At 43.6% G+C, this 17,247-nt stretch overlaps 1 protein-coding gene and 1 long non-coding RNA gene across 6 annotated transcripts in view; both read left to right on the top strand.

Annotated features, from left to right (window-relative positions):
* Positions 1-1,557: 1,557 nt before the first annotated feature.
* On the top strand, positions 1,558-8,917 carry LOC134455807 (uncharacterized). 3 transcript variants are annotated; one of them, XR_010036161.1, is made up of 9 exons: positions 1,558-2,022; positions 3,717-3,926; positions 4,047-5,102; positions 5,308-5,476; positions 5,575-5,730; positions 8,019-8,070; positions 8,165-8,255; positions 8,610-8,648; positions 8,857-8,917. XR_010036161.1 is itself a non-coding variant. In XM_063207117.1 (5 exons), the coding sequence occupies exons 2-5, from the start codon at positions 3,719-3,721 to the stop codon at positions 5,699-5,701; spliced, it is 1,560 nt and encodes a 519-aa protein (XP_063063187.1). In that variant the 5' UTR covers positions 1,558-2,022; positions 3,717-3,718; the 3' UTR covers positions 5,702-5,988. The 3 variants fall into 3 exon arrangements, 1 of the variants encoding a protein (XP_063063187.1); XR_010036162.1 differs by lacking the exon at positions 1,558-2,022 and having other exon boundaries at positions 3,466-3,926; XM_063207117.1 differs by lacking the exons at positions 8,019-8,070; positions 8,165-8,255; positions 8,610-8,648; positions 8,857-8,917 and having other exon boundaries at positions 5,575-5,988.
* A 406-nt stretch (positions 8,918-9,323) lies between these two features.
* Positions 9,324-17,247, top strand: part of LOC134455808 (uncharacterized) — a 9,267-nt gene continuing 1,343 nt past the window's right edge. The window contains exons 1-3 of one of the 3 annotated variants that reach the window (XR_010036165.1): positions 9,324-9,362; positions 9,637-9,789; positions 16,927-17,078. This is a non-coding gene — a long non-coding RNA (uncharacterized LOC134455808). The other 2 variants (XR_010036164.1, XR_010036163.1) reach the window with 2 other exon arrangements.

Genomic DNA, 17,247 nt, shown 5'->3' with positions numbered 1-17,247 from the left:
GAATGTGTAGTAGGTTATGTAAGGTAAAAACACTACAGTTTTCATTGTTGTGGAGTTGTTCAATCTGTCTGACATTTTGTTTAAGTTTATTTTTATTTTTTTTATTTTTTTTTGCTTAGATTTGAGTGCTGCAAGTGCATACTGAAAGTGCAAAATAGTTGCTAGTGTCTGTGCATGCAGTTGGGAGAGGGGGGGTGGCATTGCTGTGAAGTATTGCCTTTTCCCAAATATTGCATTTGCCTTTTCTTTTGTTTGGGATAGGGAATTGTATCACCCCTTAGTTAAATTGAAGTTACTATTGCATCTTCCCAAATATTACATTACTTTTTATTTCCATTTGATAGTGAATTGTAACCCCCCCCCATATGCGTTGCAAAATGAGAATAACCATGGTGATTCCAGCAAACAAGGCAAGGTGAATTAATAATTCAGATAGTAAGAGCGTGATTTTGTCATTGATGCCTTCACTATGTCCTATTCATGTTGCATTTGTGGTTTGTCTCTTAACTCAGTGAAGGCATATGTTTTGCATTGCCAACTGCATCGCAATGAACCACGCACAGTTTTCAAATGTGTTGAAGTTGGCTGTAAGCGTGTCTTTGCCAAGTATGCTGCTTTAAAAGCTCACTACTATCGCCATCATACTGGCAGATCAGTGTCTTCACAAGGCTTCACTGTGGAATCCTTGAAATGCACAGTTTCACTTTGTGAGTACCAGTGTGATGGAGTGAAAGGGTTGGTTGCACATCTAAAGGACCACATAGATGGAGGGTGTCCAGTGAATTGCCCTGTGGCAGGATGTGAAATGGTGTTCACTGTGAAATCTACCTTCACTGCCCATATGTCTAGAAGGCACAGGGATTGCCCTGTTAATGTCATCAACAGCTCATGTGGCAGCGGTAGGTCAAGACCTTTTGTTGACTCCTGCCCCTCCACAAGCACCACTGTTACTACAGAGCAACCAGGCTGTTTGTCGGATAATGAAGACATTGCTGAACACAGTGGTTTTGAGGATCTGTATCTCAGAAATGTGTGTCTGTTCTACGCTAAGTTGCAAGGGCAGTATCTAGTTCCAACCTCTACTATCCAGATCATAGTGGAAGAGATGCAGAATATTCATGAGTTGGGCCAGACGCGTACATTGAGCAGGCTAAATGGACTTCTGCAAACACTGGTATCAGATGAAGTCAGAGAGAAAGTGTGTAATGCTGTCAAAGAATCAGACTTGTTCTCAGCTTGTCACACTGGCCCACTGAGAACAGCCTACTCTAGGACCAAGTGTTTTAGAGAAATGTTTAACTTTGTGGAGCCCAAGCAACTGTTTTTGGGCAGAGACGAAAACCGAGTGAAGCGATTTGCCTTCTATGTTCCAATCTTGGAGACACTCAAGAATATGCTCAAATCGGGGTTTTGGAAGGGACTCATGTCAGAAAATCCTACAGAAAACCCTACAGACATTCTCAGGGATTGCTGTGATGGCAAGGTGTTTAAATCGAACACCTTCTTTCGGGATTTTCCTGCTTGTCTTAAGTTGGTTTTGTACCAAGATGCCTTTGAGGTGGTGAATCCGTTGGGCAGTGCTAAAAGAAAACACAAACTTCTGGCTGTGTATTTCTCCCTACTAAATTTGCCTCCCCATGTGCGATCAACAGTTGACCACATGCAGCTGGTCTTACTCTGTAGGGAAAAAGATTTTACAGAGTTTGGCCACTCCAAAGTTTTCTCCGAGTTGGTGTCTGACTTGAAAATGTTAGAGGAGAGTGGAATAATGGCGGATGAATCTGTTCTGAAAGGAACTCTATACTGCGTTGTTGGAGATAATCTTGGCTCACATTGTATTGGTGGATTCACAGAGAACTTTAGCTCATCGCAATACTTTTGCCGATACTGTCTAATTTCTCGTTCTGAATTTCAGACTGACTGCACTTCCTCCGGTGTGCCACGGACTCCTGAAAATTACTCATCCGCAGTGGACCAAATCCAGACGACAAGGGACGTGGAAGTCCAAGGGATAAAATTCAGGTCAGTCTTCAATTCATTGCAACACTATGACGTGTGTCTTCCTGGTCTGCCTCCTTGTCTCGGACATGATGTCTTTGAGGGTGTCCTCTCTTACGATGTGGGACTGTATGTGAAGTACTTCGTGAAAAAGAGAAAGTGGTTCACATACTCTCAATTGAACAGGCGGATCAAACAGTTCCAATTCAAAAACACAGATGCCTCTTCCAAGCCATGTGAAGTCAATCCTAAAACGCAGAAACTGTCCGGTCATGCCATACAGAATTGGAATTTTTTGAGATTTTTGCCGCTCATCATTGGAGACCGAGTTCAAGATCCACAGGACGAAGTGTGGCAATTGACTCTACAATTGAAGGACATTGTTGACTTCACATGCGCTCAGAGCATCTCAAAATCACAGATTGCATACCTTGATGCAATAATTCAGGAATATCTGGAATCTCGGGAGACATTATTTCCTGAATCCAATTTGAGACCCAAACATCATTACCTACGGCACTATCCCGGATTGATTCTAAATTTTGGCCCATTGATTAAGGTCTGGGCTATGCGCTTTGAAAGTAAGCATAGCTACTTTAAGAGATGTGCACGACAATTGAAAAATTTCAAAAACCTGCCTCTTACGCTGTCAAACCAACATCAGTTGTTCCAGGCGTATCTTACAGCTGGCTCTGTTGGTCCTCAAGAGCTGCAAATGAAGGACTGTTCACCATTTTGTTCAGAGCTTTACACTAAACAAATTAACAATGCAGTGGTGCAGTTTGGTTTCACAGAGACGAATGCTAAGATCACAGCAGATGTTCAGTACAAAGGGATAACATACAAGAGGGGTCAATTTCTCGTCACTAGGAGGAATGATGATTTGGTTCAATTTGGTGAAATCATTCAGGTCATAGTGAAGCACGACACTGCTGTTCATTTTCTATTGAGGCTGTATGCCACAGAATTTTTACCACATTACCACATGTACTCTGTGAAAAACCGGAGTGAAAAATTGCAATGCTTTCACATTAATGACCTTCTTGATGCCTGGCCATTGTCATCCTACATTAAAGATGGACACCAGATTGTCCCATTGAGGCACAGCATATTGTCATTATAAATGTGAAACAGAAATTGTATTGATGTACCAATCAGAGCAGGATGATGGTCAATGTTCTTGCTTTAAAAAAACAGCTTCTGCCATATTTTTGCCATTTCATGAAAAAAATGCTCATTGCCATGCCAAAAAAAGCATACGTTGTTTTGCTAAAGCACTTAAATAAGGGTTTGATCTAGCTAAATGCAAAATGCTTGTTTGCATTTAAAGGTGCACTGTGTACTATTTGTTTGTAGTTCATATCCAGAATTCATGCTGCCCATTCACAAATGTTGCCTTTTCATGAAAACTTACCACCTCCACCAAATTCAAAGTATTCATTATGACATAATACATGAAGAGGGGTCTTCTCCATGGTCCACCATTTTTGATTTTCCAGAAATAGACATTTTTAGCTGCAAAATGTAGTGTATTTTGCTTGTACCAGTAAATATAGGTTTATTATTTAGTAAATATTCATGAAAAGATCAAAATTGGTAACTGACGTCAAAGTTGTGGTACCCATTCTGGCCACGTTCGATACAGTGCACCTTTAATGGTGATTGTTTGCATAGAATTGTGAATGTAACACAGTCCAAATTGTTTTTGTTTGTTACAGAAATGGCAGAATCACCGACTGAAATAATTAGAAGGACCATTACTACAGTGCTTCCTGATTTCTCTGAAGAACTCATACATTCATTGATCGATGCTCTCAAAGAGGTCGGCGTAGAGACTTTAGATGATATGCGCTATGTCACTGAAGGTGATTTGGTACCCACACTCAATCCAATTCAAGCCAGGAGACTTGTGACGTGGGCTAAAAATGGTAAGAATGCAATTGAACTTTCCTGAACATTGACTTGACAAAACCGGCATTATATGTTGAAAAGTGGACAATGTTTGCCTTGCCTAATTACAGAGTCTGTCAAATTACCTTTGTCCTCAGCGTATGCATCTCCTCCGCCCAGCCACGTGGTGTCTTGTTCCCCATCGCCATCGCCCACTTCCTCTGTGACGTCTTTGTCATCGCCATGCAACACGCCATCCTCTTCAGTCAACTGGTCTGAGAAATTTGAAATTCCTTGGGCTAAACTCCCTGAAGAGCTCATGCAATGTCTGGAAAGACAGAAAAGGCCCGCTCCAAAACTTAGACGTGAAATGATCAGAGTTGTCGTAGCGGCTGTAATTAAGGTCTGCAACAGTCCTACCAAACCGCACATGGCACAGATTGCCAAGAGGATGGTGGCTAAATACCCGAAGTCTCTCCAAGATGTTATTGATGGTGACATCGTTGGTTCTGGGTATGACTCGATTGCCAAGCAGCTACAGACTCGTCTGGAGAACGTAAAGCGACCAGACACGCCAAAAATAAAAAGACGTAAACAAGACACAGAGGAAGAAGACACAGATGAACTCACACCAAGCCAACGAGCAACTGTGCAGGACACATATGGGTGTGTGAAGTGGGATCCAAAGTTCATGCCAGTGGCTGAAACTGTGGAGAGTCAGAAGATGAAGAAGGAACAAATGAAGAAGATGCACGAGGACATGAATTACAATGCAGAGGAGATCAAAGCCTTGGTTGTGGCAACCTACTTCTCCCAAAGAGGAGACATCAACAAGGGCGTGCCCTTAAAGCGTCTTCGCCAAGAGTGGCCTTTCCTGTTTAAAGAGCCTGGCATGGCCGCACACTTTGAAGAATTGACTGGTCTAAGTCTCATCGGCACCTTCATTGGAAATGTGGAAAGAAAGGGCAGACGTCTTCTGGAATTCTTCAGACATGTGGTTGCACCGAAAAACAAAAAGGTCCAGGATGTGCTGATGAAGTGCCATGATGAAGAGCCATCAGGCAGTTGCACAGGGACCATTGAGATGATTATCCTTCTGATGACCCATTTCGCTGAGAAGGACGAAAGCCTTTTCCATTTTGTTGATGACACTTGTCTGGCCCAGGAGATTGACCGAGAGAAGCTTCCACCAAACCCCTGCATCATTGTGTGTGGTAAGTTTGCCTAAATCCTCAAGGTGTAATGTACTGGGGTGTGTGTGTGGGGGGGGGGGGGCAGTAGTAGTGTTGTTAAATGTGTGCCAGGTATGGAGGTTGTTCAGCCTGCTGCCATCATGTTGGAGGCATTACAAGTTTCTTAATGTGAACTACATTAACTCTTTTCTTATTGCCTGTTTTTGTTCTTTGTCTTTCGTTTTAGGATCCTCGTGTTTCGCTGCCAAAATATTCATGCTCGCAATTGACCAGGAAGTGGTCAATGACCACATCAGTACCTTCATGATGGCTGTCTGTCTGATGTTTGGGAGCTATTATGTGTTTAATATACACTACCCAGTGGAGCTCCGATCCAGCCTGGAATTCCTGCAAAGGTAAGTTTCTCATTTTACATTATAACAATAGGTGTTCACACTCTATCCTCCATTGTTTACGCTGTAAAGTTGGGTAAAACCTATTCGTTTTACTTAAGGTGCTTCTTCGGCATTAACCCAGAGCGGGGAACAAAGGTCGAGTGGAAGAAGCAGAAGAAGGTGCTCCCGGTCAACCCCAGAGTTCTGACCCTGATATCAGACCTGGCAGACTATGAATGGAAATAGTCTCTACACGTTTCAAAGAAATGCCTCGGGTAGCTGTTGTTTAACGTTAAAGTTGTTGTTGATAACAGATTTGAACAATATTTTCCAAGTTCAGAGGGTGAAATGTTGAATGTTCAAAACGTGGTAGCTCCCAAACATCAGATACTCATTGATACTGGCAGAGTGAGAGTACAAAACATTCTAGTATGCCTGCAAAATGTGCGCGCGTGTGTGCGAGTGCGCGTATGTGTGCCTGAGCCACATTCCACATTATTACGCAAATTACATTTTTTTGTCGTTTTCCCAAATGATCAATAGAAATGAGTCGTCATAATTTTCAAGTCATCAGCCATTAGAGTACAATTAAAAAGTTTTTGAATTAACCTTCCAATGATAACGGTATTTTTTTTAAATAATAAAAAACTTAAAATGCCCAAAATGCTCTGTTCCAAATTATTATGCAAAACAGTTTTGTAGTCTTGTAATCCAAATTTCTTTCTTTTTTTCCCATTTATATCAAAACAGTTGGCATTTGGTACCTTCTAAATAACATTTCAATGTTCAAAACTTGGTTATAAGCTGTAACTGGAATGCTGCATTTAACATTGAAGTCAATGACTGGGCATTGCATGGGAGTTATCGAAGCCCAGATATCCTTGATGCTTTGCTCTCAGCTGTTTTTGTTTGTTTGGTCTGGTGACCCACTCTTCACTCTTCAATTTACCCGTAGATTTCCATCCTACGTTTAGGTGCTTTGGAGGTGATGACATTCTAACTCACCAGACATAGCATCCCATTCATTTTCAATGGGGTTTTATGTCTGGTGAGTTAGAATGTCATCACCTCCAAAGCACCTAAACGTGGCATGGACATCTACGGGTATATTGAAGAGTGAAGTGTGGGTCACCAGACCAAACAAACAAAAACAGCTGAGAGCAAAGCATCAAGGATATCTGGGCTTCCATAACTCCCATGCAATGCCCAGTCATTGACTTCAATGTTAAATGCAGCATTTCAGTTACTAAGACAAAGAGCTTATCACCAAATATTGAACATCGAAATGTAATTTAGAAGGTACCAAATTCCAACTGTTTTGATGTAAATGGGAAAAAAGAAAGACATTTGGATTACAACACTACAAAGCTATTTTGCGCAATAATGTGGAACAAAGCATTTGAAGTTTTTTTATTATTTAAAAAAATGCCGTTATCATTGGAAGGTTCATTCAAAAACTTTTTAATTGTACTCTAATGGCTGATGACTTGAAAATTATGACGACTATCATTTGTATTGATTATTTGGGGAAACGGCGAAAAATGAAATTTGCGTAATGTGGAATGCGGTGTATTCCTATGCCTGCCTTAAAGGGGTATGCCACTATTTTGGGGCTTAATACAGTTAAAATCGTTGGCTGGGGTTTATAAAGGTGGTAAAGTGTCTTATTTTTCATGTAAGCCGGTGTCTTGCTTTAAGACAAGTTAAAAGAGGGAATATGTCGCTAAGCTAGTGAAAGTCAATGTATCCGTGTAGCATGCTACAATGCTACATGGATACATTGACTTTCACTAGCTTAGCGACATATTTCCTCTTTTAACTTGTCTTACAGCAAGACAACGCTTAACATGAAAAATAAGACACTTTACCACCTTTATAAACCAGCCAACGATTTTAACTGTATTAAGCCCCAAAATAGTGGCATACCCCTTTAAATACTCAAAATAGTGGTCTATCTGATTTTGTTTTAAAAATTTAATTGCTGTCAAAGTTGCAAACTTTTCTTTTAGAAATGGAAGTAAATTCTGTATAGCTAAATGTAAGTTGACATTGAGTTTTGTCTCGCAAACTTCTGTTTAAGAATGGAAACAAGTACTGCACTGCCAAATGTAAGTTGACATTGAGTTTTGTCTCGCAAACTTCTGTTTAAGAATGGAAACAAGTACTGTACTGCCAAATGTAAGTTGACATTGAGTTTTGTCTCGCAAACTTCTGTTTAAGAATGGAAACAAGTACTGTACTGCCAAATGTAAGTTGACATTGAGTTTTGTCTCGCAAACTTCTGTTTAAGAATGGAAACAAGTACTGTACTGCCAAATGTAAGTTGACATTGAGTTTTGTCTCGCAAACTTCTGTTTAAGAATGGAAACAAGTACTGTACTGCCAAATGTAAGTTGACATTGATTTTTGTCTCGCAAACTTCTGTTTAAGACTGGAAATAAGTACTGTACTGCCAAATGTAAGTTGACATTGAGTTATGTCTCGCAAACTTCTGTTTAAGAATGGAAGTAAATAAATACTGTACTGCCAAATGTAAGTTGTTTGAGTTTTGTCTCACATACAGTAATTAAATTAAGACACAATGGTTGTTGTCACGGAGTGCATGATAAGTGCAGGTACGTAAGATTTATCTAAAATGTTAAAAATAGTAGTGTGTATACTGTAATAACCATGTACAGTGCTAATGTAACTTTATGTGTGCATTTTGAGATTTGAACAGTGAACCAGCATGTATAATCAGGCTTGGGAGTGCAACCAGAGATGCTCAACTGGTCAACTGGATGCATTCCTTTGGATACAGGTAAGCTATTAACACTACTCTTCAGATCATCAATATCATTAACACGCTGCCTGAGTGTTGATTTACAGGTTTTTGGCCAATCATTAACAAATGTAAGTGCAGTGTGGTAATAGTGGTTAAGATTGTTCAAAAGGTAGCCATGGTATTGAAGTACATGAAAATGGTCGGTTATGATCCCATCATATTCACAATAGTCTTGATTTTACCAGCTTATTATTGTCTTCAGATTCATAATGCAAATGTAATGTAAATTCTAATGCCCGTCTACCGACATCGTATTTTGCCTCAAGTTTCCCATTGTCTGTCTTTGTGCAAGGCCTCATGTCTCACCAATCTCCTACCTTGTTTTATCAGGACCAGAGTGCACAGAAGACCCCCAGGCCCACCATATTGGTTAGACATTTATTTCCCATTTCATTATTAATTAAGACAATGCCCTTGCTAGATAAATCCACAGTTGGCCAGCCAGCATATAAGCAGAATTTTATGAATGAAGGGTTTCAAATAAAATCTGTAGTTGCATGAGCAGTCAGTTTTAATGTAATTCTTGTCTAGTCTTTGTGATGTTAACCTGTTCATGTTCCTATATGTACTTCTACAGGCTAGCACAGGTGGTGACCACTAAGAAGAATTGAGTACCCTATGCCAGCGATGTTTAAAGGGACAGTTTGGTCAATTTCAACATGCAGTTGTAATGCTCACACTACCCTGGACTTGTCAGTGCCTGAGATTTTTTTTTCTTCTTCTTCAGCCGTTTCCGAGATCCTGGTCATTGTAATGGGGGCAGCTCTTTGTTTACATTTCAAAAAAACATTTTTATTTATTCCCAAAAACATCCAAAAGGTTATAAAACATCAGCAGACAACTAGCAAACAGCAGTACCTTTTGGGAAAATATTTGGAGTTGGCCTATGTTTCATTTTTTAAAAATGTAAACAAACGCTGCCCCCATTAGAATTGCTCATATCTCGGAAAGGGCTGAGCCGAAAAATGTGGCATCACCAGGTACTGACAAGTCAAGGGTAGCGTGAGCAATACAACTGCATGTTGAAATTGACCAAACTGTCCCTTTAAGGGAAGAGACGAGGCTAAAAAGCTGCTGTCAAAGGTATTCTAAAAACTCTCTTTGCAGTTTGCGTTCACTCACGTTAGATTTTTCTATTACTACAAGGAATATCTTTGTCTCTTCTTGCTGTGGGCTCAAAAAATGTGTGTGTAAAATGGTCGCCATTTGTGTGTGGCCATCGTCTCCTGTTTCTACTGCTGAACCACTGTGTGTACACGAGTGTCAGCATGTGTGTGAGGGTGATCATATTTGTTTGTGTGACCACCCTTTTATCTGTGTGTGAGTGTGTGTATGTGTGTGTGTGTGTGTGTGTAAGGTTTTGCATGGACACAGCCTTCCTTCCTCGACACGGAGAAGCCTACGACCGGTGTGCAGACAATGAGACATGATGGAGCAGCTACAGAAGTACAGGACCGCAGTGCGGTTTCAGGAGATGATCGAGGGGCTGCAGAAGAACCGTGGACAGCAGGTATAGGAGGCGTGCACACACTCACTGTAAGGGACACCGGAACTATGCAATACAAAAAAGTCAATCCTAATTCTGTCAAATCAGCCTGCCCAGTCAGGAAGCAGCAGTCCATTTTGATAGCATCTTTTTGTGTTGAAAAGAGAACAAATGTTTGCCTTGTCTAGTTACACAGTCGGTCACATCACCTTTGTCCTCAGTGTGTGTGCATGTCCACTGGCCAGCTATAACTTGACACATATGGACACAAGTTCATGCAATGTCTGGAAAGGCAGAAAAGGCCTTCTCCAAAACTTGGATGTGAAATGACCAGGGTTGTTTTAGAGGCTGTAATTAAGGTGTGCAACAGGTATGCAACTATGAAATGTCTACTTGAGGCTAATGGCTGGTATTCTTGGTGAAGTGTGTGTTTGATGTCAGTACAGATACATTTGGCCAGTCGGAGCATACTCTTGCTGTGATCTTCCAGGAGTAGGTTTGATATGGGCAGCCAATGATCTTATAGCATATTTTAATTTGGTGTTGGAGTTTAACTTTATCTTCATCAGGGTCAGAACTCGTGTTGACAGGGAGCACTTCCTTCTGCTCTCTCCACTCAACCTTTTTTCCATGTTCCGGGTTTAAGGCAAAGAAGCACTTTAAGTAAAACAAATGTGTAGGTTTTACCAAGCTTTAGAGCATAAACTTTAGAGCGTTTTGTTCTTTTGGTTCTGTCGTTTTAGGGTCCTCATGTTTTGCAGCCCTGACATTCATGCTCGCAATTGACCAGGAAGTGGTCTATGACCACATCACCTTCATGATGGTTGTTGAAAACGTAGTAGCTGCCAAACATCAAGCAGGCAGCCATTACCCAGCTGAGCCCTTGAGTCTCTACAGAGGTAAGCATGTCATCTTACATCGTAACAATAATGTGGTCATACTCCATCCTTTATGGTTTATGCTCTAAAGTTAGGTAAAACCTACACATTTGTTTAACATAAGGTGCTTCTTGGTCATTAACCCGGAATGGGGAACAAAGGTTGAGCGGAGAAAGCAGAAGACGACGTTCCCTGTCAAGCCCAGAATTCTGTTTCTGATATCAGACCTGGCTGACTATAAGTGGAAATGGTCTCAAATTAGGGGTGGGCGATATGACGATATTATATCGTGAATCGCGATATTGAGTAAAATATCGTCTCGAATCTGCCAAAGTGGAGAAATCGTATAGATCGTCTTGCACTGAAGATGTTTATTATCAGTATCAGAGTGACGTTTTCTCACTTGTGTTGTTGTCTTCACTTTATTCTTTACATTATTGTATTCCAATTGTACACTTTATGAGAGTATCATCAGTGTGTTAACATTTTATTGACTGCAAATTACAAATTGCAAGTATATGAAAGTTTTTTTTGTTGTTTTTATTTTTTTGGATGGAAGATCGTGATAAAATATCGAAATCGTGATTTCATGTTAAAAAATCGTGATACAACATTTTTGCCATATCGCCCACCCCTATCTCAAATGTTAAACATGTTAAGTTGTCATGGATGGAAATTATTGTTGAAATCTGTTGAGTTCAGAATGAAGGTGTAATGTTGAGTGTTGAAAACGTGGTAGCTTCCAAATATCAGACAGAATTCTAAAATTGATACTGGGAGAGAGGGAGGACATCTTAGGCGAAGGAAAACATTCTAGGGTGGCTGCAAAATATGTTGCTGCATGCCATACCCTGAGAGACAGCGTGGGATATTCAGTGATTGTTCCACAAATAACCCTCTAACCATTATCACTCATTTGATTGATCTATCATTAAAAAGGCATCATCCTAATGGTATGGGTGTGCGCAATGACATGTTTTACGTTGATGGGGTTTAAAAAAAAAAAAAAAAAAAAACTAAACCGAAACAACCCTCTGATATCTTTTGTCACTTAGCTGCTGTCAGCCGTCTCGCACCACAGTGCACCAGAGACAAACTGTTTCTACACCAGGCTTAGCCACAACGTCTCACTCGTCTCTGCTCTATGGTCAAGATACAAAGCTTGTCAGCTAACCCATCAGTTCTTGTTCAAGGAGAGACAGGGCAGCTTTGTGTAACTGTGTTGTTTTATATTATACTTAGTTATATATATACACAGTCCCAGGAAAAAGTTTGTACACCCTTTGAAATGTCTTACATTTCTTTCAAAATTGATCGTAAAACATGGTCTGATCTTCCCGGAAATCTCAAGAAGGAACAATTAGAGTCTGCTTTAACTAATTCTACCCAAACATTTAAATGTTATCATAGTTTTATTGGCCATAAGGCTATAACATTCACAGGAGAGCCAGGCATAAGTAAGTACACCCTTGCATTAAATAGGTTTTAACCCTCAGTTAGTTGCAATATCCTCGACCAGACTTGTCCTGTAGTTGCAGATCAGATTAACAAAACAATCTGGATGTGTCTTGTCTCCCTCGTCTTTATAGAAGTGCCTCTCGTCAGCAAGGTTTCTGGGATGTCTGGAGTGCATAGCTTTCTTGACTTCATGCCATATAATCTCAAATGTTTTTTGTCAGGGCTTTGACTGGGCTATTCCAGAATGTGTATTTCATTGTTATGAAGCCATTCTAAATTTGATTTGCTTCTAAAGTATGGGTTGTTGTCACATTTCAGCACCCATCCTCTTGTGTGCTTCAACTGTGTGACAGACTTACTCACGTTTTTTTCTGCAAAATATCACAATAAACTTGAATTCATTGTTCCACTGATAATAGCAAACTGTCAAGGGCCTGAGGCAGCAAGGTAGCCGTATATAATGATGCTCCCGCCACCATACTCAAAAATGTAGATGTAACCAAGAATAGCTAAAAATGGGGTTCATTCTGCCAATCTAAAATTAATGGGGTTTCTGTCAAAAATAAATATTGCTGTACCTTTGAGGTTTGCAAAAAAGCATTTAAATGCTTCATAATTACTGCTAAATATTCTGGAGACCAACGTTGAAACCAAAGTTGAATTGTTCAGGGGAACACACAATGTCATGTTTGGAGGAGAACTGGAGAACCACACCTTCACCAAAACATCATCTTCACTTTTGAGTATGGTGGCGGGAACATCATTATATATGGTTACCGTGGTGCCTCAGGCCCTTGTCAGTTTGCTATTATCAGTGGAACAATGAACTCAGAAGTTTATTGAGATATTTTACAGAAAAAATGTGAGGTAGTCTGTCACACAGTTGAAGCACACAGGAGGATGGGTGCTGAAATGGGACAATAACGCATATTTTAGAGGCAATTGACTTTAGAATGGCTTCATAACAATGAAATACACATTCTGGAATAGCCCAGTCAAAGCTCTGACAAAAAACATTTGAGACGATATGGCATGAGGTCAAGAAAGCTATTCACTCCAAACATCCCAGAAACCTTGCTGAAGAAGGGCAGTTTTCTAAAGAAGAGGGAGACAAAATGCATCCAGATTGTTTTGTTAATCTGATCTGCAACTACAGGATACATCTGGTTGAGGTTATTGTGACTAACTGAGGGTTAAAACCTATTGAATGCAAGGGTGTACTTACTTATGCCTTGCCGTCCTGTGACTGTTAACATCTTATGGCCAATGAAAATATGAAAACTTGTAAATGTTTGGGTTGAATTACAGGGATTAAAGTTTTCCGTCGCTATGACGGATTTCCGTCAAATGGATTTTCGTTTGGACGGATTTCCGTCCTTATAATTCATGTCAATTAATTTACAATTTTTACTTTCCAACTGAACTCAAATCGAGAGCACTCCTGGTCGAAAGGGGAGAAAGGTGTGTTTGGTGTACGGAGTTAGTTATACACACACCACCGTGGTGTCATACAACAGATTCACTTCAGTAATTTGAGCCATCGTCTTCCGTGTATCCAAAAAAAAAAAAAAGTACACGAGCGTCAACAAATCACTTGCGCGCAGCGCGAGAGATTAAAAAAAAATAGCCAACATGTTGCTGATGGCAGAAAATAAAATAAGTGGTAATACTATGTCTTTAAATGCAATGACCATCATTAAACGAGTTGGACCTGATATTCCACTATGGGCTAATAATAACGCATAAGCATGGAATGCATGGGGGGAGGGGGGGGGGGGGTGGGGGGTGGGGGGGGGGGGGGGAGCTGGAAGAAGGTATGTATCCATTATCATTGGCACCTGCCGTGGTAGGAAAGTATTAAAAAAAAAGAGAAAGTATATTACTTTCGACTAGGCGCATTAAGTCCTTTTCATGAAGGGTTTTCCTTTTAAAGCATTGAGACTTTACTAACCTTAATCATAGCCCCAAAGGGACCGGCTCATTGGCAGCCTAGCAAGGATATAGACCATGCCGTAATACCAGTGCGTTTCATCCTCAAATGATTAGGCGCGTTTGACTGCTACGTGTAGAAACAAGCTCTAGTTGTCTTTCTGACAATTTAACAGTTCTCACCTGTAATCATAGCATATAAACTTTGTTTGTTGGCGATAGATATTTAAGAAAAAAGTTAAAAATGGGTTGCAATTTTACAGGGGTCACGAGCTATCCCCTGGGCAAGCAATAATTTATTTTTATGTCTTGTTCTTGGAAGCAGTGTTCGGAAGGGTGGGACTCATGGTCAATAATTTGCCGTTTCGGGTGTTTGTTTCACTTCAAGGCTTGTGTAGGCTACTGTGCTGCTATTTAGCTAACATGAATAGTGTGTCAGTCCAATAGTTGTGTGTGTGCTTGTTTTGAGTGGCTCACCGTCTGGTGCCCATCCTTCTCGACTAAACGCTTCGTTAGAGTTCAGTTATTTGCGCACTCAAGACTATAAGGTGGGTGATTTGCCATGATTCGAGTGGAAAGTTACGCGACAGCATGGGAAGTGTGTTCCTTCGATAGACTAGTCTGTACTGTGTCGTGTCTGCTTGTCGTGTCAGCTTGTAGACACGGGTGCTGTAGGAATCGGTGACTTTTTTAAATCAAAGGAAAGCGTGTGCCGTCACCGCACATCGATAAGCCAAAAACGGTACCGGTAGACTAGTTTTTCAAAACGAACACAAGATGTAGCCTACCGCACCCTGTTTGTAAACGTCAAGTTATCTGTAACAGTGATATAGTGAAACACATACAAAATAACCACAACTAGTTTTCACCTCTGATTGGCTAAGGGGGGGGGGGGGGGGGGGGGGGGGGGGGGGGGGGGGGGGGGGGGGGGGGGGGGGGGGGGGGGGGGGGGGGGGGAGAGAGAGAGGGGGGGGGGGGGGGGGGGGGGGGGGGGGGGGTGTGGGGGGGGGGGGGGGGGGGGGGGGGGTGGGGGGGGGGGGGGGGGGGGGGGGGGGGGGGGGGGGGGGGGGGGGGGGGGGGGGGGGGGGTGGGGGGGGGGGGGGGGGGGGGGGGGGGGGGGGGGGGGGGGGGGGGGGGGGGGGGGGGGGGGGGGGGGGGGGGGGGGGGGGGGGGGGGGGGGGGGGGGGGGGGGGGGGGGGGGGGGGGGGGGGGGGGGGGGGGGGGGGGGGGGGGGGGGGGGGGGGGGGGGGGGGGGAGAAGGTGGGGGGGGGGGGGGGAGGGTGGGGGGGGGGGGGGGGGGGGGGGGGAAAAAAGGGGGGAAGGGGGGGGGGGCGGGGGGGGGGGGGGGGGGGGGGGGGGGGGGGGGGGGGGGGGGGGGGGGGGGGGGGGGGGGGGGGGGGGGGGGGGGGGGGGGGGGGGGGGGGGGGGGGGGGGGGGGGGGGGGGGGGGGGGGGGGGGGGGGGGGGGGGGGGGGGGGGGGGGGGGGGGGGGGGGGGGGGGGGGGGGGGGGGGGGGGGGGGGGGGGGGGGGGGGGGGGGGGGGGGGGGGGGGGGGGGGGGGGGGGGGGGGGGGTGGGGGGGGGGGGGGGGGGGGGGGGGGGGGGGGGGGNGGGGGGGGGGGGGGGGGGGGGGGGGGGGGGGGGGGGGGGGGGGGGGGGGGGGGGAGGGGGGGGGGGGGGGGGGGGGGGGGGGGGGGGGTGAGGGGGGGGGGGGGGAGGGGGGGGGGGGGGGGGGGGGCGGGGGGGGGGGGGGGGGGGGGGGGGGGGGGGGTGTACTGGGAATGTTTGGGTATGTAAGTTTGTATGGAATGATGGAGAACCATGCTTTTCACCAAACATGTTTGCCCATCTCTGATGTGGGAAAGACAAATTATAGCCTACTACTACTACTAACAAAAAAACCATAATGGAGCACTGGTACAACGCATTGGCAATTCCAAGTCAATAATTCTGTGATATCAGCTAGACCTTTTGAAGCAACACTCATTGTGAATCCATCTGCATAATGTTGTGAACATTCATAAACACATGTAGAAATACGAGGAAATACACCAAAACATGCCCCAAGTTGCAGTTCAATGTTTCACTGAAATACCCTTATCCCTCCATACTCGGCCAGTTCATCATCTGGTGCCTACGCCTGCCCCCTTTCCCTCTTTCCTTTTCTTGAATTTAGAATTGCCATCTGTAATTATAGCATTGTAGGCCTACATCTGATTGAGCACATCTGAATCTAGTACCTACAGGTAAATCATACTGAGAGTGTATATAGGCCTACTGATGTAATAATGATATTCATTGTTAATGTGAAGTGTAAAATTTTATGTTGGGTTGAATTTCTGATTTTGTGGCACTTTTGGTATTACTTGGGGGCAAAAAAAAACCCCTCGAAACCAAGGTCTATTCTGCCTCTAGGCGACTGCCCTGTCTGCCTATGCCTAGTGCTGGCTCTGGCACCATTCCTTGCATAAAACCAGTGTATGTTTCGTTATGAGGGCAAAGCCTGGCTACATTGGTTTTCGTAGGGTTACGGAGTGATACTCGATCGGGTACCTAACCGGTAAAAAAGTTCAGTCAGATGACTTTTTTTTGCTTTAATCCCTGTGAATTAGTTAAAGCAGACTCTGGTTGTTCCTTCTTGTTATTTCCGGGAAGATCAGACCATGTTTTATGACCAATTTTGACAGAAAGGTGAGAAATTTCAAAGGGTGTACAAACTTTTTCCTGGGACTGTATATTAGACTGCTCAAACAGTGTGTGTGTGTGAACTTGATGCCATTTGTGTGTGGCCACCTTCACCTGTTTCTACTGCTGTGTGTACACAAGTGTCAGCATATGTGTGAGGGTGATCATATTTGTTTGTGTGACCACCTTTTTATGTGTGTGTGTGTGTGTAAGGTTTTGCATGGCCACAGCCTTCCTCCTCGACACGGAGAAGCCTACGACCGGTGTGCAGACGATGAGACATGATGGAGCAGCTACAGAAGTACAGGAGCGCAGCACAGTCTCAGGAGATGATCGAGGGGCTGCAGAAGAACCGTGGACAGCAGGTATAGACCCCTTTAGAGTTTGTAAACAGGTATGACGTAATTTGGCTGCGTGCGCACCGCTGCCTCAAAATTTTTATTTCGGTGTTTTTTCCGAAATAAGATAACGGATGCTCGCGCTAACCTCACATATGCAGTGAGCACCACGGACATGGGTATTCCTGGCGATGTC

Source organism: Engraulis encrasicolus, chromosome 9, assembly GCF_034702125.1.
Source record: "Engraulis encrasicolus isolate BLACKSEA-1 chromosome 9, IST_EnEncr_1.0, whole genome shotgun sequence".
In the NCBI taxonomy this organism is placed as follows: Eukaryota; Metazoa; Chordata; class Actinopteri; order Clupeiformes; family Engraulidae; genus Engraulis; species Engraulis encrasicolus.
The sequence above is the reverse complement of the archived record's forward strand: the minus strand, read 5'-3'. Positions and strand labels throughout refer to the sequence as shown.

Excerpts from the sequence above, each read along its gene's own strand:
- LOC134455807 (XM_063207117.1), top strand. The coding sequence starts at position 3,719 with ATGGCAGAATCACCGACTGAAATAATTAGAAGGACCATTACTACAGTG. Across the intron at positions 3,927-4,046 it reads TGTGACGTGGGCTAAAAATG|CGTATGCATCTCCTCCGCCC; the intron begins GTAAGAATGCAA and ends CTTTGTCCTCAG. Across the intron at positions 5,103-5,307 it reads CCCCTGCATCATTGTGTGTG|GATCCTCGTGTTTCGCTGCC; the intron begins GTAAGTTTGCCT and ends CTTTCGTTTTAG.